The sequence below is a fragment of the Podospora anserina genome, chromosome 6, assembly GCF_000226545.1.
Source record: "Podospora anserina S mat+ genomic DNA chromosome 6, supercontig 2".
NCBI lineage: Eukaryota > Fungi > Ascomycota > Sordariomycetes > Sordariales > Podosporaceae > Podospora > Podospora anserina.
The window spans coordinates 1976898-1997950 of NW_001914857.1; the positions used below are offsets into that span (position 1 = coordinate 1976898).

A 21053-nucleotide genomic window follows, 5' to 3' on the forward strand; every position below is an offset into this window, starting at 1 on the left:
ACCCCTTTAGCACAACTTAACCTGCCTCACCACCTCCCAACCGCCCCTTCAATCCCCCCATCTTTCCTCATCTCACCAACACATATCACCGGAACCATCCCATTCCTCACCACCCCCCTAACCTTCTCCCCAACCCTTCCCATCACTCTCCGCAAACAACCTCTTCCGTTCCGCATGCCCCAATTCCACAAACTCCACCCCAACCTCAGCCAAAACCGCAGGACTAACCTCCCCTGTATAAGCTCCAAAGTCCTCAGAGTAACAATCCTGCGCCCCTACTCTTATCCTTCTCGCCACCGACCCCTCAGGAGCAGATCGTATGATACTAATGACAGACGTGAGGGTGACAAAGTCGGGGATGATGAAGATGTCGACATCGTCATCACCCAGGGTTAGGGTATCCGTAGGGCTGGAAAGAAGCTCGACAACGGACCGGGTGAAGGCTTCCGTCCGGGAGGCGGAAAAATACATTTTGGTGGATACCCCGATCAGACGACGCCTTCTTCCTCGCTTGTTACTGCTATCAACCGGCGCCGTTGACGCCGCCGCCGTTGCTTCGGGGCCGGGAGAGGTGGGGTTGGCGGACATCACTGAGGACAACAAACACGACCGAACAAAAAAGGGGTGTCCGATTTCGGTAGTCTAAAAGATAAATGCTGTGTACACCAAAGTCTGGGTTACCGAGGAGATAACACTACATTTTAGTCAGTCCTCACCGTCACAAACAAACCGGATCATTCGCCCTGTCATGACGCAGTCCATTTCATTCATTCACACACGGGAAAAGTCCCCCCCCACCCATCAAAGCAAGCAGCACTGTCGATCCCCGCGGCTCGGGAACTTTTTAGCTTAGTCCCATCCACCTGGTGCCACTGTAAAAACCCGCTGTAGCTCGTCCCACCAACGATTTACCCGCCCCCAGACATAGCGGGGGTCCCCATCTTGATATCCAATCAACGGGGTAACAATAGCAGCACCACAACAACAGCATGCTCCAAAACTCGCTGGAACTGGAGCTCCAACTGCCTGATAGGGTTCGCTGAGCCGACAAGTTCTTCTTGGCCCCCCCAGAATGTGGATAACCCGAACAATCAACAAAGTGGAAAAACGCAGGCAAAATGGAGCAAACTCGAAGCTTGTATTCCTCGCTGGATCCCACCACCCCAAGAAGATCTGTTCTGGACCAAAGTGGCGCCTTCAACACCAAACATCCTCGGATTACCCTTTTGGGAGCGCCACACTCACATGTATCCTGTCTCGTCTCTTGGAATCCAACTCGCTATTCCCGCCCTCATCAGCAACCCTTCACTTCCTCCGCCGCCCCAGAAAGACCATGTTCCCCTTCTTCGTATTCATGAATGGCAGCCACCTTGGCAGCACTGGCGCTCTTCTCGTCAAAGACATATCCCAACCACTCCTTTGCGAGCCTCCTCGCAAGCTCCAGTCCCACCACCCGCTCCCCCATGCACAACACCTGGGCATTGTTGCTGAGGACCGCTCTCTCGACCGAGAAGCTGTCGTGTGCGGTGACTGCCCTGATCCCCTTGATCTTATTGGCGGCAATGGCAACGCCGAGGCCAGTGCCGCAGATCAACAGAGCTCGGTCGACCTCTCCCGAGGCCACGAGTTTGGCCGCCGCCGCGGCGATGTGTGGGTATGCCGTCTTGTCCTCCTTGCCCGTGGCACCGACGTCGACGACTGAGATGACCCGGGGATCGGCCGCGAAGTCTTCTTTGATTTTGTTCTTGTAGCTCACGCCGGCGTCCTGTTTGTAAATCAAATCATTAGCCCGTGATATCAAATCTGTCCCAGGATTATACTCACATCGCAGCCAACGGCAATCTTCCACTGTGGTGAGCTCATGTTGAATGTGATGATGTTGCGATGTCGTTGACGAACTTCCAGACCAGCGGCTCCTTGCTGCTCGCCAAAGTAGTAATGTAATGTAGTCCCATAAAAACAACTTGACACTGCCTTCCCACTAGGGAACTCGGCAATCGCTATTTATCCAAGCCGCCTTTCCGTTCCGGGTATTCCGCCTGCGTCCTGGAAGCACCAGACTACCACCCGGTTCCAGGAGGCTGCATGGGGGGGAGGGGGAAGCCACTGCACGCTGCCCCTCTCCCCGTACGCCCCTAAACGCCCCGCATACCGGCAAGTGGCCCATCATGAGGCGATCATCGAGGGGGACATGTGTTACTCGCTCGGCAAGGTTCAAAGGGGGAGGGAGGGGGTGAATTATCCCGGTGGTGATTTCCATATCCGATCAGATGTGCAGGTTCTGGCTTCTGGACCGCATGCCGCGTCAGGCCTCCCCGGTGGTGTGTCCGGGAGTTGACTTGAAATATTGTGTCACTGGCTGTTGTTCGCTGCTCGACTTGGACTCACTCCCACTCCAACGTGAACTTTCACAAACCACATTCTGACAGCCAACATGTCCAAACGACACCTCTTTTCCTCACTCGAGGGGCTTGTCCCCAAGGCCCTTCGAGGCATTGTTGCCAGCAACCCAAGACTCAACCTCGACGAGACCAACCGCGTAGTCTTCGACCCCGAATCCCCCAAGTCGATCGTCAGTATCATCAGCGGTGGCGGCTCCGGTCACGAGCCAGCATGGTCTGGCTATGTTGGCACCAACATGCTGGCCGCCGCCGTAGGCGGTGATGTCTTCGCCTCTCCAAGCACTAAACAGATCCTGGCTGCTGTCGAGGCCGTACCATCAGACAAGGGGACACTCCTGGTGATCACCAACTACACCGGGGACTGCCTTCACTTCGGCCTGGCAGCCGAGAAGACAAAGGCAAAGGGGAACCCGTGTCGTATGCTCATCTGCGGCGACGATGTCTCGATTGGAAAGCAGGGCTCACTAGTTGGTCGTCGAGGACTGGCTGCTCAAATAGGAGTGCTCAAGGTTCTCGGTGCTGCAGCTGCAGAGGGTCTCTCGCTGGGCGAGCTATTCGACCTCGGCACTGCCGTCAACGGCCAAATCGTCAGCATTGCCGCCACATTGGACCACTGCCATGTCCCCGGTCGAACAGAGCACGGTGCCCTTGACCCCGATGTGGTGGAGATTGGTACAGGACCACACAACGAACCCGGCTACAAGAAGCTCTCACCAGCTCCTTCAGCGGAAGGATTGGTGAAGGAGATGCTCAGATACTGCCTGGACGAGACCGATCCTGTGAGAGGATACGTCAAGTTCAACCCCGGAGACGAGACGGTGCTGTTGGTCAGCAACTTCGGCGGCATGTCAAACCTGGAGATGGGAGGTCTTGTCGATGAGCTCCTTCAACAGCTCCTGGCCGACTGGAACATCGAGCCCGCGCGTGTGTACGCTGGCTCCATCGAGACATCGCTCAACGCGCCCGCCTTCTCCGTTTCAGTCATCAACCTTTCAGGGGTAGCAGCGACCAGCCCCTATTCGCTCGACCAGATCAAAGGATTCTTCGACCTTAAGACCGATACAGCATGGGAAGCTGTTGCTGGATCCCAGAGATACCGTCGTCCAAGAGCCGATCAGCTTGTTCAACCGCCAGTCGAAGAGCGTAAGGTCATTGATGAAGCGAGAGATATCAAGATTGACCCCGTGCTCCTGGAGAGAATGCTCCGCCGGGCCTGCAATGACCTCATCAAATCCGAACCAGACCTCACACGGTGGGACACCATCATGGGAGACGGCGACTGTGGTTTGACACTCGAAACTGGTGCCAAGGCGTTGTTGGAGGCCATTGATGGGCCACACAAGATTGCTGCCAAGGGATCGGTAATCGAAGTTCTCACTGAGCTCGAGGAGATTCTTGAGGGCAAGATGGGAGGAACACTTGGTGGTATCCTGGGCATTTTCTTCGTGTCAATGAGAACCGCGCTGCAGGAGAACCTTGAATTAGCCAAGACAGAAGGTTTGGTATCGTTATGGTCAAAGGCCCTTTCACATGCCATCCATCATCTCGAGCAGTACACACCAGCCAAGGTTGGCGACCGAACTGTCATGGACACATTGATTCCGTTTGTCGAAGCTATGGCGGCGACCAAGAGTTTGGAGGAGGGTGTCGCTGCTGCGGTAGCGGGATCAGAGAACACCAAGAAGTTGAAGGCGAGATTGGGGAGAGCGACGTATGTTGGTACTGGGACAGACGGCAAGGAGCTGCCACCAGATCCGGGTGCTTGGGGCGCGATGGTGGTGATTCAGGGACTGCTTGCTGCAATTTCAGAATAGGAAGCGATTGGGGATGAAGGGTTTGAATTTTCTCGTGGTTGGATTGATCAGATTTAGAGATCAGTAATTCGGAATAAATTTGGTTGTACTTTACTGTGAATTCATGGATTGTGTGTGGCTTGTATGTCCTGAGACTTGGGCGCTCCTTCCTACTTCCTCCTCCAGGCACCCACACTCAACAAAGGGCTCTCTTCATTTGATCACCGAATCAACTGGAATCCGCGATGATGCCAACGTCTTGATTACGTTTCCAGGATCCATGGGATCCAAATGAACTCCTGTGAGCTATTGAGCTTTTCAAAACCATACCCCGCATATAAACCGTCAAATAGCGAGGTGGTAGATAAAGGAGAAAGGATATCAATGCAGAAATACACATGATAATCGAATTCAACTATTCTAGGCAGGTCTAAGAGAATCCTCAAGCCTTCCCAGCACTCCCCAACCAATGCATATACCTCTCAATCGCCACCTGCATCGCCTCCGTCCCCTTCTCAATCACACTCGTCAACGGCTTCCCCCTCATCTTCTCCTGCGTCCACGCATAGTGATTATTCATCCCCTTGTTGATATTCACCTTCGTCACCCCCCCCGCCATGCACTTTCTAAAAATCTCCTCATCGAACGGATCAGCCCCATGCAGCACCAACCTGACCCTATCCCCGACCTTCTTGTTGATAGCATCAAGCCGGTCATACTCCAGCTGGATCCCCCTCGGTCCATACTCCCCATGCACATTCCCAAACGCCGGCGCCAACATGTCAATCCCGGTGGCAACAAACTCCTCCGCTTCCTCGGGGGTAGTAAGCAGTCCCTCGAGGTCAGCAGTCTCAGCTACGCCGTCCTCGCCACCTTCGATACGCCCTGGCTCTGCCTCTGCGGCGATACCGCGCTCGTGGCAGTATTGAACCAGTTCGGCGGTGAGCTTGAGATTCTCCTCCTTTTCGTAGTGCGACATGTCGCACATGATGCTGTCAAAGGCGTCCGGGATGTCGGCTGCCCTGCGGACCAGCTCGGGTGTCTGGCAGTGGTCCAGGTGGAGGGAGACTGGGACCGAGGCCGAGTGAGCTGCCTCAGCGGCGGCTTTGACGAGAGCGTCACCGGCATATTGAATCGCCCACGGGAAGAGCAAGACCATAGCTGGGGAGCGGGCGGCTTCGGCAGCTCTGACGGTGGCGATGATGGATTCGATGTTGTAGCAGCACATGGCTGGGACGGCGTACCCCCCAGCGAGGGCCTTGTTGAGAATGCTCATGGAGCGGTTCTCTGAAAGGGGGGGTCTAGGAGCCATGGTGGGTGGTGGTGGGTTGACTGAGCTGTCAACGAATAGTGATAGTGGTGATGGTGTTGAGTGAGTGACACAGTAAGTCTTGCCAAGACTGAGTGTGAGATGCTGTAAGTTCTCGACTTAATACCCCCCCTGGAAAGGCACTGGCTGAAAGCAGACTCACTCCTTTGCTCATCAATTCATCCTACGGGATATCATCGGCACCTCTTTCTCTGTCGTGCCCAGATAACCCGAGAGATTTGCCGCCCCCTCGGGTTCCTCAATACAGGAAGGTCGATGATTGACCTGCCAAGGCCGGCTGACGGGACCCGCGGTGATGCGCCGGTGCATGTAAGAATATTAGCCAAAATGCGGCAGTCCGCCTGCGGGGACAGGGAGTCACGTCATAATTAGTTCTGGAGGATTGAGGGGGTGAAATTGATGTTCAGAGTTGAGATGCAAAAGTTTACAAAGCGGGGAAGCTCGTTGGGACTGTGGGCTAAGAAGCGTGGGTCAGTGACCAACTCCCGCGGGGGACTTTGCGTGGGACTTGGACTTCATCCGGACGGGTCTCGGCATAGCCCAGCGTGAGATGATATCCCAAGGGGCGACAAAATGATCAAAAAAAAAACATGTGTTTACGGGCAGGCCGGCTGGATTGCATGGCCGAGTGTCGGAGTTTCTGCTGTCGTGGTTTGCACTCAGCATCTTGACCACCCCCCTACTCATTGTTTCTCACTGATATTGCATGCAAAGTCTTGGCCGAGTTAGCAGTCACCAACACCAGTTAACCCCCCGAGTCCCTCAATTGTTGCACTTTGAACCAAACATCACCACCATGGCCGACCAGAAACCACCTGTTGCCTTCATCGGGCTCGGAGCCATGGGCTTCGGCATGGCCACCCACCTCATCAAGCAAGGCTACCCAGTTACCGGATTTGATGTCTGGGCCCCAACTCTCAAACGGTTCGAGGAAGCAGGCGGCTCAACCGCCACAACACCAGCAGAAGCCGTCCTCAACAAGGAGCATGTCGTCGTAATGGTGGCCACCGCCCAGCAAGCCCAGACTGTTCTGCTGGATGGCCCCAATGCTGCCGTCCCGAAGCTTCCCCAAGGAGCCGTGGTCCTTCTCTGCTCCACCGTCCCCTGTGACTACGTCCAGGCTCTCCAAGTCCAGCTCAACAGCATCGGCCGCAGTGACATCTTGCTGATCGACAGCCCAGTCTCCGGCGGAGCCGCCAGAGCAGCAGATGGCACTCTTTCCATCATGGCAGGCATGTCTGCTGCTGCGTTGGAGAAAGGACGCCCGTTGCTCGCTGAGCTGTCAGATCCAGCAAAACTGTACATTGTCGAGGGTGGCATCGGTGCTGGCAGCAACATGAAGATGGTTCACCAAGTTCTCGCGGCAAACCAAATCCTGGGAGCAAGTGAGGTGATGGGTTTCGCTGAGAGACTAGGCCTAGATCTGGCCAAGGCTCAAAAAGCAGTGCTGGAGTCTGATGCTTGGAATTTCATGTTCGAGCACCGAACACCCAGAATATTCACCGAGTTCCAGCCTGTTGCCAGTGCGGTTCAGATTATCGTCAAGGATACCAGCATCATCACCTCAGAAGGGCGAAGAAGTTCTTTTGCCACGCCGATGACAAGCGCAGCGGAGCAGATCTACTTCACTGCTGTTGGGAGAGGGTGGGCGATGGACGACGATAGCAGTCTCGTGAGACTCTATACCGAAGGAAACGGAAAGGTTGGGCCAGTTTATGGCACTGCTGAGTCAGAGGAGGATAAGACGGCTTTGGTGTTGGCTTTGATGAGAGGTATCCTGCTTTGTGCTGCTGCAGAGTCTCTTGCTTTTGCGCACACTGTGAGTCTGGATTTGGATCAGGTCTTGGATCTTTGTGTCAACGCTGCTGGTGGTAGCAAAGTGCTGGAGAAGCTTGGGCCTGCCATTATCAAGGAGCTCGGGGGTGCCGGCGATGCTTCAAGTGGCGAGTCGAGCCTTGAGGATGTCTTTAGCGGACTGAGTGCGGCGGTCGAGGAGGCACAGAGGATAAAGACTCCGTTGTATCTTGGGACCCAGGCGTTGAGTATTCTCCAACGTGTGACACAATCCAAAGGGACAGGCTCTGCTGGTGTTGTCGTCAAGGCGTGGGTTTGAGATATTGATAGAGGTAGATAGGTATCTTTTAATGTTTGTCCTTGTTTTTGGGTATGCGTCTAGGGTGTCGTTTGCAGATAGAGATTAAAAATGTCACCGAATTTGCTGGATACTATTCCGCCAGAAGGCTACTCACCCCACCAACAAAACAAACCCGCCTGCCCCACTTTATACTGCTCAATTCCAATCCCTGCTCCTAGTCGCGTCTTCTCATCGCAACACGCGTCTCATGATCAAATATCACCCAGAGCATCATCAACCCCAGTCGAACAACCTCACCAACTACCCAAAATGGAGGAGGCAATGAAACAGCACTTTTTCCACCACGGAAAACCAGACGTAAGCTCACGTTATCCCCTCAATCTCTCACATCATGTCCCTCTCATTGACCACTTCCCCAGACCGACCCCTCAGAAGCCGAAAAATGCCACTGGTGCCAGATTCGTAGTTTCAAAACCCACAAGAAACTTCCCATCACCATCGTCAACGAAGCCAAAGGAGACGAACGCAAGGAAGTCCTAAATCCAGACTTCAAATTCATCGACCACTCAATCCCAAGCGACGACGTCCCCATCGCCGGGGCCTCCTTCCGCACCGGCTGCAATTGCGCAGACGACGAGCAGTGCATGTACTCAACATGCGAATGCCTCGACGAAATGGCCCCCGACTCCGACGAGGACATGTCCGACGCCCCCCCAGCTCGTGGCCGCAGGATACAAAAGTTCCAGTACTACCACTCCGGCACCAAAGCCGGCTTGCTCAAGTCTAGAATCCTCGACAGCCGTGAGCCAATCTACGAGTGTCACGATGGCTGCAGTTGCAGTAAAAACTGTCCGAACCGGGTGGTGGAACGAGGCAGGACGGTGCCGTTGCAGATCTTCCGGACAAAGAATAGAGGATGGGGGGTCAAGTGTCCGGTGGATATCAAGAAGGGGCAGTTTGTGGATAAGTACTTGGGGGAGATCATCACCAGCGAGGAGGCCAACCGCCGGCGAGCTGAGTCGACCGTCTCGGATAAGAAGGACGTTTATTTGTTTGCTTTGGACAAATTTTCTGACCCGGATTCACCTGACCCGTTGTTGAGGGCGCCGCCGTTCGAGGTGGATGGGGAGTGGATGAGTGGGCCGACGAGGTTTATCAACCACAGTTGCGACCCAAATATGCGGATTTTTGCTAGGGTGGGGGATGCGGTGGATAAGCATGTTCACGATTTGGCGCTGTTTGCCATCAGAGATATACCGGCGGGAGAGGAGTTGACGTTTGACTATGTGGATGGCGGGTTGGCGGAGGAGGACGCCGGGGGATTGGTACCGGATGACAAGAAGAAGGATATGACGAAGTGTTTGTGTGGGACGAAGAAGTGTAGGGGGTTCTTATGGTGAGTGGATGAACAAGAGAAACAAACGAACAAAACTGCTGGCTTGACAGGGCAATGATGCCGAAGCCTTCATATCATGATACGGAGTGGTGTACCTAATGACCAGCGTGCTGCTGGGGCTGCATGTGGCTGCTTGCTTGAGAATGCGGGGTGCTCCCCTGAAAAGATCGATCTCGTGGGGCCGCCGTCTCGTCCCGTCATGGATCATGGATGGTAGTGACACAAATCGGATTCCATCAAAGTTTGGATGTCCTGATTACGTATCATGAGTGCTCTGGACCGCATGGCAAGATTAGTAGCCTTGAGGCAATAGTGAACTGATAAGAGCATTGTAGAACCTATCACAATCTGTTGTCCTCGTCACCTTAAAACCTGGTTGATGTGATGCTCTGAGCAATGCTTGTGGAATTGGTTGTCCAATCAGGACCTAGCTTCCGATGAACAGCGATTTGCTGTTGATGTTCCGGATCCGTGCGCGTGCAGCTGTTCCAAAGTCGTCATGGCCTCGTGTCGACGGAAACACTGTTTTGGACACGAATGCAAGACATGAGTCTATCTGGGGCATTGCTGCTTTCCGGAGCGTTGGAGTCTTGTTGTTGTGAGGTCTGAAATGGTGGAATATTCCGTGTCTTGTCATCGGCTGACAGGGAAAGGCGGTGCTCCGAGTCTGGGCTCGCCGCTAAGGTTCTAGCCCCGCAAAGCTAGGTCCACTGCGTGCAACCGAGTGGACCGTGCATCAGGCCGGAGATCGCTGATCTCAGTGGGGCCTTCCAGTTGGCTGGCAGTGACTGACTGGTGTGAGCTCACCACGATAACACACACACACACACACACACATCTGGGACCTTTCTTGACCGCATTAGGTCTTCATGCTCCCCATACTGTTGTTGTACATCGACTGGCTGCCCAGGACCTTGGCTTATGCTCCATGAGGAGGCTGGCAGTTGAGCATCTGTGATCCTACTTCTCTCCACCTCCCACCTCGGGGTCTACCTAGCCTTTCTCTTTTGCCTCAGCGATACCACGAGCCAATGTCGGCAGCCCATCGCATCGCAACAGCACACACTCATTTCTTCAGCCTTCTCTCTGCTTATTTTCTTAGCAAAGAGCTGACTCTTCGTTTCGGACGCCCACTTTCGCTTTTCCCTCCTCGTCGTCATGAACTAGATATTCAAGCGGCTGGATCGAGCGGCCCACGAGTTGCGAAATCGAGTGCAGCGGAAACCCCCGCGCCGCCAGCAGCAGCAATCAGATACAATGGTATGTGTTGGAGGAAGTTTGTGCTACTGACTTGCCCGTTTAATCCCCTTGTCTCATCAATTGTCCGAGCCGTGTTTGTTCTCTTTATTGCAACTGCAACTGCCAGACGGCCACCTGCTTGCTTTCACATGCCTGCTGATGTTGACCATACAACTAATGCGCAATAGGGTTGCTGTCTTTCCCGAGAGGGCGAATCGGGCTCGCCCTACACAACTGGCGGCGGCGCATCTAGTTCCGCGCGAGCAATCAATGAACAGCCCCAAACAACCCGAGCTCACGTCCACGGTGGACATGATGGGCACGCCTCTGGATCGCGCCGGCGGCATAGACACAGTCAGCAGCCTCTCGACCAACATATCAACAAGCCTTTACGACTGCACGAGTGGACCAGCTACAATCGGACGTGGACCTCCAGGGAGCTGCGACAGGAGAGGATAGAGTTCTTCGATACTCGGGTGACTGGGCGACAGGAAATCTGGCAAACGCTACACGCTGTGCTGGAGGTTTTGTGGACATCCGCAGAGGCTGTGCGCAATGGGCAGGTTGGGAGGAGAAGTGAAGATGATGGGCCTAGCGAAGAGGACCCGGCGATAGCACTGGCGACAGCCCAGAGCATTCTCGATGCTGCCGACATCACACTGCCGACAGGAGACTTGTACAATGGGGCCTACGATGCGTTTGGAAACTACTACCAACTACCACATCACATCGTGACGGATCCGACGAATTTGGAATGGCGGCCAGGCTGGGAACATGAGGATTTGGATGACACCAAGGCAGACTTGACTGCCGGGGAGGAGACCACCGAGGAACGGGACGACATCGAAGACGAGGCCGAGAGGAGGCGTGAGGAAAAGGGCAAGGGGGTGGTTGATGTTAAGGATCTCATCGCCATCAGAGCCAGGCTCAGTGATGGATCGAAAGATGTCAACGTCTCAGTTGGCAAGGGAGACTCTGTCAGAAGTCTGGCTAGACAGATCGCAGAGGATGCAAATGTGAGCCAACATCTTTTACCACGGATTTAACCCACCAGACTCCCGCATACTAACAACAAACAGCTACCTCCCAGCAAGAAGATTCGCATCGCCTACATGGGCAGGGTTCTGAAGGAGAGTACGCCTCTGCTCGAGCAGGGCTACAAGCAGGGTCATGTTGTCAATGCTTTAGTGTTCAACCGGTAGGACCGCTGTTCACCGGCGGACGACCAGACACCCCATCATTTGTTTTCCTCAGGCTCAGAGGTCACCTTACCTGTTCCGTTTACCGCTAATAGTCGGTACACTGAACCACCGCCGATCTCTGATTCGTCGCTCCGTCCAAACTGGAATAATCGGAGACGCACACGCACATCTTCGGCCATTCATGCTTTGCGTGACCGCCTTCAGCGGTTCCAGGAGCGCCGCCAGGAACGTCTTGCCCGTTTGACCGAGGATATTCTGGATGACAGCCGGGCACCTCTGCTGTATACTGACGCGTCTGCATCTGGTAGAGTCGAGGTGTGGAATCCGTATGCTGGGCTGCTTCCTTATCACGTTGTGCTCTGCCCGACGTGATTTTGATGGGGAAACAAACCATTGGCGCCGACATTTCAGCTTGTTTCAAGTCGCTGTAACATTAACGCTCCCATTTTCACCCTAATTCCGACGACCACACGCAAACCGACACTCGATCACAGAACGTTTCAGCCCGCACCCAACGCACCATTACAGCACCATTGACCGCCACACCACTTGCCGTCTTGTCACTAGTCTTATACCCCCCGAAGTTGAAGAGTAGCAGCATGAAACAGGGTGGAAAGCGCGTCAAAGTTTAAGTTTTTTTTTCTTTTTTTTTCCAGGAAAGGGGAGGTAGGAAGTGGGCAGTGGGGGAGGTAGCAAAGCGCAGGTTCTCTTAATTATTTCCATACCAGGAGCCTCGTTTTTCTTTCATTCTTCTCTTGTTGACTGAGTGTATGAAGGTGGGAAAGTTTGGCTTCATGTTTTCATGGGACTACCTACTCAACCCAGTCACTGTTTGTTTGATTCATTCTCGAAACGGCGTTTCGCATGGGGCGGGTAGGGTGCATCAGGGTTCGGGTCGGGTCGGGTCGGGGGGGATGGAAAGATAGTTTTTATTTATCTAGCGGAATACCCAAGTATGATATTGTTTTTTTTTTTTGTTTTTTTGTTTTCTTTCCTCAAATGGCTCCCTACCTTGCCCTACGGGGGTGTTTTATCGTGATGATAAGCCAAAGTGAAATGGAATGATAACAGAGTGAAAAGGTTTGATAGAGTCACAAGATGATCTCACATCTTCATATCACCACATCAGAAAACCCAACAAGATAAAAACCACACCCTCTCTATTTTCCCCAACCCCTATCCCGTCCGACTGACTGACTGATTGCTAACCCCTACCTAGACAAACAAACCCAACAAAGTACCTTTTTGCAAAGCGCTTCAACAAGCTGAACAAACAAACAAACAAACAAGCAAACTGTTCATTACAGCCTTTTATCTCTCACTTCAAAAAATCCCCATTCCTGCTCTAATACTATCATTTCCACCCTTACGCAGCACTCCCAATCTTATTCAACCCCTTCAAACTCCCCAAACTCAACGCCAGCCCCTGCGACCTACTTCGTATCCTCAAAAATCCCGTAATCGGCCCATCCTCACCCTCCTTCTCAATGCTCAAGTTGGCCAGGGCATCCTCACCTAATTTCCCCCATCGTCAGCATCATCATCTCACCCATGATCAAGAAACAAAAACTTACCAAACACACTCCTAGCATACAAATTCGCGCTCAAAAACTGGCAATCCCCCTTCAAGCTCGCCTCGGGCGTCAGGCAGTTCATATTCGTGCACGCCATCAGCTGGTCCAAAAAGTCCCTCAGCGTCTTGGCCTTGCTGTTGATGTTGACCTTGTTCTCCCACTCAAACTCGGTCCACATGGTCCTGAACTGCGTCTCGCTGCACGTGGCAGGCTGGATGTAGTCCATAATGTCAACGTGCAGGTCATTCAGAATAACGACGTTCGTGTCGGTGGAGTGGGCGCCCTCGTAGACAACATTGCCGAAAATGACACCCGTGTCGGTGGACGAGACCTTGATGGTGCACTGCACGTTGTGGAAGTCGTGGGGGCCGAGGGACTGGCTTGTTGGTCTCTCAACCACCTTGAGGTCACCGAGAGTGGCAAACTCAACCGAGAGGTTCTGGAGCGTGTCGGTTGTCTGGTTGACGAGGAGGACGTCAAGAATGATGTCGAATTGGTGCACCTTGACATAGGCTTCCGCGTAGACAGGGTCGGAAAAACCGGTGAGCTGAACCACACGGCTGAGCTTCCCCGACAAATCCTCGCCCGCACCGCTGTCACCGCCAGCGGCGCGCTCAAGGTCAAGCTCAACTGTGTCCTCGCCACCGCCGGTGTTCTTCTTGGAGAGCTGACGGATAGAAACCACATCGTCAACCTGAATGGCCGACTTGGCCTTCTCGTGAGCAGCCTTGGCCTCGCGCTTCTTCTCCTCGACTTGGACCATGGCGCGGAAGGCCTTGCGGGTGTCCTCGAGGTAGACAGTTTCGAGCTCCTTGTGCTGCTTGAACTCGGCAAGCGAGCGCACACAGCTCATGATGCGGTCAACCGAGTCCTCATCAATGGGAGCCTTGACGAATTGGGATTGACCAACACGGATGACGGAAATCATGATAAGCATAGCCTCTGCCTTGAGGGCATTGGTGCGAGACTCGGCCGAGCCAACTTCCGAGTAGCGCATGACCAACTTTGTGAGAGTCGAGGCAAGGACGCTGGCGAGATAGTAATCGCCATCGAGAATGAGCTGGCGAAGAGGTGGTTTTTGAGAGGCCTTGACAGCTTCGAGCTTGGCAGCAGCGGCAGACTGGCTGGTAAGGGCAGTCTCAGTCGCATATGTGCCATCAGCGTTAACCTTGCGCGAAGTGGCGGCCGGCTTGGGGTGTCCATTGGTCTGCTCCTGTTCCTTGTTCTCCTCCTCGCTGTGCATGTTATCCAGCAACCGTTGCTCGGAAGCCAAGATGGGGATTTCACCCAAGCTAGCCCTGATGCCTTTCCAGGCATCACGGATATCCTTCTCCTCAAGAGAGTACTCGCCAATGATCCACAGAATGCCCCGGTATACCTTGCCGGCACGGACCTCCTTCAGGGTGTCGACTAGCCTGGACACAATGGTTGGGCGCAGCGCTGGGAATTTCTCCACGACCTCCTTGACAAAGTTGATGACATCGACGGCGGAGGCATTGTTGAAGTCGGCAATAAACTCCATCAAAAGCTCCACAACGCTGGCGGCCACCTCGGAGAACTTGACGGCGCACTGGTGAATAGAGTGGATAAGCAGTTGGCGATACTCGCTGTTCTTCTCGTATTCTTGGTCGACAGTCTTGGACAGCTCCTTCTTGAGGAGCAGGACAACCTCCTCAACATTCTTGCTGGAAACCATCTCCAGCGCAATCTCGAGGGCCTTCTTGCGCACATCAATATCCGGGCTGGAAAGAACGCGCAAAATCTCCATGATCAAGTCGTCCAAGATGCCCTCGTTTCTTTGGCGGAGCTGGTCGACGCGATCCAGCACGATAAGCTTAACATTGTTGTCGGCCTCCTTGATGGCAAGCTCAATGAACTTGCTGGCGGCAGCCTTGACGGCCACAGGGTTGTTGGTAAGGGCCGTCAACGAAGAAGCAGCTTCGTAGACGACGGTGGATGTGTTGGACTCCAGCAGGTCAAAGATCAGGTGCAGATATTTGGTCTTGTTCTGAGAGTTCTGGATGGCGTCCTTCCTGATGAACTCGAGCTCAACCAACTGCAGGAGCTCCTCTGCGTTCGGGATGCCATCAAAGACAGAGCTAAGGTACGCCAGCGCCTTGCCGTGGTCGATGCTGGCAAGCGCAGCAAAACCGTTCCTCTTGCATGTGGGATCGCTCTCGCCTTCCAGGAATGTGGCAATGAGGTCTGCGGCATCGGGGATCAGGGAGGGCGAGTGTTGGAAGATGGATGCGACGGCAAAGACGGCGTTCTTTCGTACGTAGGCATGGCGATGTTCGAGGCATGATCGGGCTGAGGAGAGGAGGGGCTCGAGAAGCTCTGGTTCGCGAAGTTTGCAGAGGAAACGTAATGTGTTACCGCGGATGTACTCGTTCGGGTGTTGCAAGTCGTTCCGGATACCGTTGCATACTAGAATGTACTCCTGCTTCAGCTTGCCTTGGGCGTCAAGCTTCGGGCAGATCTCGTAGTAGAAATAGAGGAGCTTCTTTAGAGGCTTCGACTTGGACGGCATGACGAATCGGATGATGTGCATGAGCAATTGCGGCATAGGATCGCCATTGAGCATGATGGTCAAGATGCGCCTCATGGTATCGAGCTTGGACTCATCGGTGCCCTTCTCGAGCTGTGTCTTGAGCTCCTGCAATGTCGGTGTGCCATCGATGGAATTGTCCTTCACTAACGTGTACGCATTTTCGAGAAAGGACATGATGGGCGAACGGGGGCGGCAACGTGCCGTGGAAAACTCGGGAGAGTGTTGGATAGGTGGTTGTGTTTGCGAGTTAGGGTGGAATTATTGGTGTTGACCCCGTATGGGTAGTAATTATTGCTGAGGGGTGGAAAAGATAGGGGAGTTGTTTCGTGTCTCCTGAGCTCCTGCAGAATAACAGCCCAGTAACAAACAAGTTGTTTGCCTAATACCGGCCTGTGCAAGTAGCCCCTGACGCCAAATGCTCGCTCGTAAAGAATTCGTTTGGTGGTTCAGAATGGACCTGCAGAGGCGAGGTGTCGTCGTGTAGGTGGCCGCTGGGGGTGAAATCGGGCAGCGGAGCTTCACCTTTCTCTGGGCGAATGTGGTCACAGTGGTGAGAGTCGGTCAATATCAACGGCGGTGCCTGTCTTGGGAGATGTGGCATTTGGGGGACTGGGTAGCTGGCCTATCGTAGCTCTCAGCCAGCTGGCGCCAAGCGGCAGCCGGGCAGGGAGTTGCTCAATCACGTGAAGCTGCAACAAGCATTTGGTGGGGTCCCCAATGATGCCCCGCCGGTGCTCTTGTGCAAGTCGCGGCTTCGACGGCCACCAGGGTTCCCAATTAAAGATTCCCGCGTTGTCGCTGTCGTCAACTGAATCGTTGGAAAGCAAGTCAACACCCACCACCCAACATGTCTTCCACAAACGAGCCATTCTATATTCGCTACTAGTACGGCAAACAGCATTTATTCAACATTTGGTCCTTTTGCTAACCTGGACATAGCTCTGGCCATCAAGGTCGTTTCGGGCACGAATTCTTGGGTACGTCTTGTCGCAATGATGATTTTCCGAACAGGGAAGACTGATATTTTCTATTTCCCAGAATTCGATTTCCGCGTGGTCGGAGATGGTCGCAGTGCCACAGCCCGCTATGCAAACAACTCGAACTACAGGAATGATAGCCTCATTCGCAAAGAAAGTACGGCGCATCCCATGACCTAAACCGCAACCCTGGGACGGACCGACTGACGAGATTGGGACGATAGTGTTTGTGAGCTCACTAGTTGTCGATGAGATCAAGCGCATTGTCAAGTCGAGCGAAATTATGAAGTACGCAAACCAAGGCTGGAAGCATTGCATAAACCAGAGGCTGACAGTTACCTAGGGAAGATGACGGAAAGTGGCCTACCAAGAACAAGGACGGAAGGCAAGAGCTGGAGATTCGGCTTGGAAACGATCACATTTCCTTCGAGGTATGAAGTACCCCATTGGCAGTTTTGATGCCCAGCTAACGGTCCCCCAGACCGCCAAAATTGGCTCGATCAACGACGTAACGGATTCTGCCGACCCAGAAGGCTTGCGAGTATTTTACTACCTCGTGCAAGATCTCAAGGCCCTCGTCTTCAGTCTCATCGCCCTTCACTTCAAGATTAAACCAATCTGATTTATTTACCGCCTGGTATTCGATGAACCTGGGGACGGAGATGGGACACGATGGCCAATTCGAGAGTTGTGCCTCTTGACGGGAAAACAGGGCAGCCCACAGGGTTGACTACCCTACCAAGCCTGGAATATGGATTTGAGAAAAATGGGTTACGGAGATATAAGGTTGTCTTGCATCATCAAAAGTAGAGATGTCTGGGAGCTGTCAATGAGGCCGGAGTTGGGTGCGAGCCAATCATGAATTCTTACCGGATGGAAGCTGGAGCTGGGAGATACCCCAATGAATAATAGAACGCTTACGACTGGCTGTTTGTCCCTTATAGATATCCAGCTCAGCAGCTAATGCTGAAGGCGAATGAAAGAAACCCAATCATTCGTGAACAGCTGTGGTGAAATGCGGGTGTGAGCTCAGTCACCGCCACATTCGGTGGTGTCGACGTCCAGATTCGGATGCTGGCAGACCCTGTACAGACAGGTCTGTCAGACCTACAGATGTCAATAGGATGCACGATCTAGGGTCCGGGTGGGGAGAGGATGTGTCACAGCCATCTATGTCTTGGATACTTTGCCAACATCGTCTATAAAAGTAGACATACTGGAGCTGGTTGCTCAGTGGCGGGTAGTTTTGAAGGTCTCAGAAGACAATGACAATGGAACTGGGTTTGCCCTTTGACAAGTAAAAACCGGGGCCACCCTGCCAAGCCAGCCTCCCGCGACGCTCTGCAAGTGAGGTGTGGACAATTCCCTTGAAGACGTCTGTCTAACGTCTAACCACCGGGAATTCCATCCGTTCCCTACCTACCTTTCCCAAGGTACCTGTTCCTAGGTCTATCAAGCCCTTGCCTCTCCCATCAGCATCCATCAGTGTTCTCGAATACTGTTCCCGAACTCTTCCTATCTAGCCCCTCCAAATTCTCAAGGTCTCAACCACAGCGCCCACTCCTTGGCTTGACCCCACGGAATCACAGCACCGCGCGCCCGTGCCCTTCCCCGCGAAAGCAGCTCCGTGGCACTGAATTGAAGCTCCACCACTCCGCGATCCGCCCACGAGACCATCGGCAACTGTCATCCGTCGCCGCTTCAACCCGTTCGTTCACGCCCAACGACCACGGACGGCCCCCGGCCGTTTTGTTCATCGCGCCCGTCGCCGCGACAATCGCAAACTCTCTCTGGCAGTGTGCCAACACACAGCGCCGCTGGCTGGTGCATCCAGCAAATCCAGAATCTAGATTCTTGGCCTGCCTTTGCCCTGTTGGGCTAGTGCCTAGCCAAGGGTCCCTTTCCCTCCCAAGCTCGCGCGCCTATCTCCACAACCATAGTGTTCCCCCCGGTTGCGCATCGGCCATCAATACAACATCTCAACCTCCCCGTCGCCGATACCGTTCCTCTGTCTTTTAAACTCACGTAGCTGACAAGAACATGCCCACGCCCTCGTCGAGCGCGCCCGAACCCCAGTCGCCTCGTTCTTTCTCCTTCTCATCATGTCCTGATCCTGAGGAGCTGCTGTCTAACATGCCGTCCACATCCCACTCCCAACTGCCCCCAGCTCTGTCTCCGCAGTCGCCCGAGTCACCACAATCCCCCTCGAGCTGGCATCCCCGTCCCCCGGTTGCCTACGAAACAGATGTCACCATGACGAACGAACCGATTGCGGCGCAGTCTCCGCGATCAGCCACCATGTCACCGCAGCCTCTGTCGGAGAGACCCCTTCCGGAACCAGAGTTCGAAGTCGAAGGGATGGTGCCCGTGCCAGATCAGCCAGATGAATCACAGAAGCAACCTGACCAGGATGAGGAGATGGCTAGGCCTGAGAATGATGCCAGTGGTGGTGGCAATACTGGCGAAGGAGCGGTCGCAAGACCACCAAACACAACAATGGGGGAATCATCGAGTAGGAGGAGGTCAAGATGTGAAAAACAATCTCCGGTTGTCGGGGAGCTTTACGAGGTGGATATCTGGGGGCCAGTAGGGAACGGCCCTCGATGGGTTGAGGACAGAGGGTTAGTGGGACTGGGGCACGAGTTCTCTCTCATGAGGTCCATACCAACCACACCTTCGTCCTTCTTGCGGCCGGGAAGCAAGTTTGAGGGGTCTCAGGAATCGGAGCGACAACGGTACGATGTAGAGGTGGAAATCAAATACGTCGACATGCGCGAGTCGTTTTTGTGTGGTTATCTGAAGATTCAGGGTATGACAAGCTTTCCTTTCAAGAGACCACGGAGTGGGCCGCTAATACGGGTTCTACAGGTTTGACCGATGACCACCCAACACTTACGACCTATTTTGAAGGCGAGATTATCGGCCCCAAGTACGGCTTCATCACACAACACCCAACCTGGGGCGCAACAGACAAGATTGATCTCTCCCACTGGGGAAAGTTTGCGCCTTTCCGTCCCTATGCTAAGCAAGCGCGTAAGGGCGGTCAGATCCTGGTCAAGGACATGGCCCAGCGGGAGAACATCTTCATGCGGTGGAAAGAGCACTTTCTTGTGCCCGACCACCGGGTGAGGACGATCAACGGGGCCAGTTTTGAGGGGTTCTATTACATTTGCTTTAATCAGGTGAAGGGGGAGGTCAGCGGGATCTACTTTCACAGCAAAAGTGAAAAGTGAGTTGCTCTAGACCAGACTGATACTTGTGATTCTGTCATATGCTGACACACACTATTCAGGTTTCAACGGCTAGAGCTGAGACATGTACCCAACAAGGGGTGTTATGGCGCCGTGGAGTTCAGATGACGAAGTCATGATTTGGGAAGCAGGGGACACACAACTGCAAAATACCTATGGGCGGCGTCACTTTTTGCGACACACACAAAACTGATACCAACATCAAAGGGATGATTGATTTTTTCACGAATTCAAGCAGGGAGGTTTCACGAGTGGGCGAGGTGAGGGGGCACAGCGTTGCCTGTTTGCATTGGTCGGATGAGTTTGGCTTTGTATCCTCTATTTGGTTGTCTTTTACTTTGCATCTTTTTTGATGGGGGCAAGGAGGCAGGAGGGAGGGGTGGGAACGAATATTACACCTACTACTAGCACATCTATATTGACAGAAGACGACACACACACATGAAGGGCAGAACGACAGACACTTTGCAAGCGAGAGCATGGCCACTCCCAAGAGGGTGATGATGATAGGCGGGGGGACAGGCCGAGGACACACAAGCACATATATAGCCAGGAATCTTTGCGCTCTATTATTTCTTCCCTCTTGAGCAGTTTTTCATTGTACATGCTTTATTTTTTATTATTTTTTATTATTTTTTACAAAATGGGTATCTTTGATAAAGTCTTGTTTTTGACCTGAGAAGAAAACAAGAGACGAGAGATCACTCATTTTATCTATTTCATAACTTGTGTCATTTAATTTGGGGGTGGTGTCTCTGTTGCTGGTGCAGCAGGTGTTGATGTTCCAGTTGTTGCGGGGGGTGTTTGGAACCCTTCAAAGTAGGCTTTTCGGAAGGGGTTGAGCTCGTCGGCTGTTTTGCCGACTAGTTTGCGCTCCTCGCGGGCTTTGACGGCTGCTGAGTCGACGTCTTTGTCGGGGATGCGGCGGTAGCAGATTAGACGGCGGGACCCTGGGGGGGGGTTAGCATTGGTAGGTTAATGAGGGGGAAAGACATACATTTGTTGAACACTTGGGTAGAAACTGAGAGTGTTTCCAGGTAAGGATGACTCGGCACAGGCATCTCCTGTTCTTCGTCGTTCGCAGTCGGCATCCAGAATGCCACTCTGCCATTGTCGACAAGCGTCTGAGCCGCAAATTGGAGGATGTCATCCAGCATCGCCAAAAACCCATATGGTTTCCTCGGCGGGATGAAATCCGCTTGTCTGTTCGTTCCCTCGTCAGCCTTTTCCCCTTTTTTACCAC

General features: G+C 53.5%; 10 protein-coding genes across 10 annotated transcripts; 5 read left to right on the plus strand and 5 right to left on the minus strand.

The window, feature by feature from the left end:
* Positions 1-26: 26 nt before the first annotated feature.
* PODANS_6_1030 (uncharacterized protein) lies at positions 27-588 on the minus strand (the record flags this gene model as incomplete). The annotated part of the gene is made up of 2 exons (XM_001910370.1): positions 27-117; positions 158-588. The coding sequence occupies 2 exons, from the start codon at positions 586-588 to the stop codon at positions 27-29; spliced, it is 522 nt and encodes a 173-aa protein (XP_001910405.1).
* A 706-nt stretch (positions 589-1294) lies between these two features.
* Positions 1295-1863, minus strand: PODANS_6_1020 (uncharacterized protein; the record flags this gene model as incomplete). The annotated part of the gene is made up of 2 exons (XM_001910371.1): positions 1295-1765; positions 1825-1863. 2 exons carry the CDS (start codon positions 1861-1863, stop codon positions 1295-1297), a joined length of 510 nt encoding a protein of 169 aa, XP_001910406.1.
* A 571-nt stretch (positions 1864-2434) lies between these two features.
* Positions 2435-4216, plus strand: PODANS_6_1010 (uncharacterized protein; the record flags this gene model as incomplete). The annotated part of the gene is made up of 1 exon (XM_001910372.1): positions 2435-4216. One exon carries the CDS (start codon positions 2435-2437, stop codon positions 4214-4216), a length of 1782 nt encoding a protein of 593 aa, XP_001910407.1.
* Positions 4217-4637: 421 nt separating this feature from the next.
* PODANS_6_1000 (uncharacterized protein) lies at positions 4638-5507 on the minus strand (the record flags this gene model as incomplete). Its single annotated transcript, XM_001910373.1, has 1 exon — positions 4638-5507. One exon carries the CDS (start codon positions 5505-5507, stop codon positions 4638-4640), a length of 870 nt encoding a protein of 289 aa, XP_001910408.1.
* Positions 5508-6225: 718 nt separating this feature from the next.
* Positions 6226-9020, plus strand: PODANS_6_990 (uncharacterized protein; the record flags this gene model as incomplete). Its single annotated transcript, XM_001910374.1, has 3 exons — positions 6226-7627; positions 7763-7977; positions 8040-9020. Coding segments are annotated over 3 exons (2598 nt in total), but the record flags the coding sequence as incomplete, so codon positions are not given.
* Positions 9021-10273: 1253 nt separating this feature from the next.
* PODANS_6_980 (uncharacterized protein) lies at positions 10274-11457 on the plus strand (the record flags this gene model as incomplete). The annotated part of the gene is made up of 3 exons (XM_001910375.1): positions 10274-10276; positions 10444-11271; positions 11335-11457. 3 exons carry the CDS (start codon positions 10274-10276, stop codon positions 11455-11457), a joined length of 954 nt encoding a protein of 317 aa, XP_001910410.1.
* Positions 11458-12823: 1366 nt separating this feature from the next.
* Positions 12824-15756, minus strand: PODANS_6_970 (uncharacterized protein; the record flags this gene model as incomplete). The annotated part of the gene is made up of 2 exons (XM_001910376.1): positions 12824-12972; positions 13032-15756. 2 exons carry the CDS (start codon positions 15754-15756, stop codon positions 12824-12826), a joined length of 2874 nt encoding a protein of 957 aa, XP_001910411.1.
* Positions 15757-16429: 673 nt separating this feature from the next.
* PODANS_6_960 (uncharacterized protein) lies at positions 16430-17181 on the plus strand (the record flags this gene model as incomplete). The annotated part of the gene is made up of 6 exons (XM_001910377.1): positions 16430-16467; positions 16522-16559; positions 16621-16716; positions 16784-16847; positions 16903-16990; positions 17041-17181. 6 exons carry the CDS (start codon positions 16430-16432, stop codon positions 17179-17181), a joined length of 465 nt encoding a protein of 154 aa, XP_001910412.1.
* A 1418-nt stretch (positions 17182-18599) lies between these two features.
* Positions 18600-19918, plus strand: PODANS_6_950 (uncharacterized protein; the record flags this gene model as incomplete). Its single annotated transcript, XM_001910378.1, has 3 exons — positions 18600-19368; positions 19428-19788; positions 19852-19918. 3 exons carry the CDS (start codon positions 18600-18602, stop codon positions 19916-19918), a joined length of 1197 nt encoding a protein of 398 aa, XP_001910413.1.
* Positions 19919-20545: 627 nt separating this feature from the next.
* PODANS_6_940 (uncharacterized protein) lies at positions 20546-21051 on the minus strand (the record flags this gene model as incomplete). Its single annotated transcript, XM_001910379.1, has 2 exons — positions 20546-20760; positions 20808-21051. Coding segments are annotated over 2 exons (459 nt in total), but the record flags the coding sequence as incomplete, so codon positions are not given.
* Between the last annotated feature and the right edge of the window lie 2 nt (positions 21052-21053).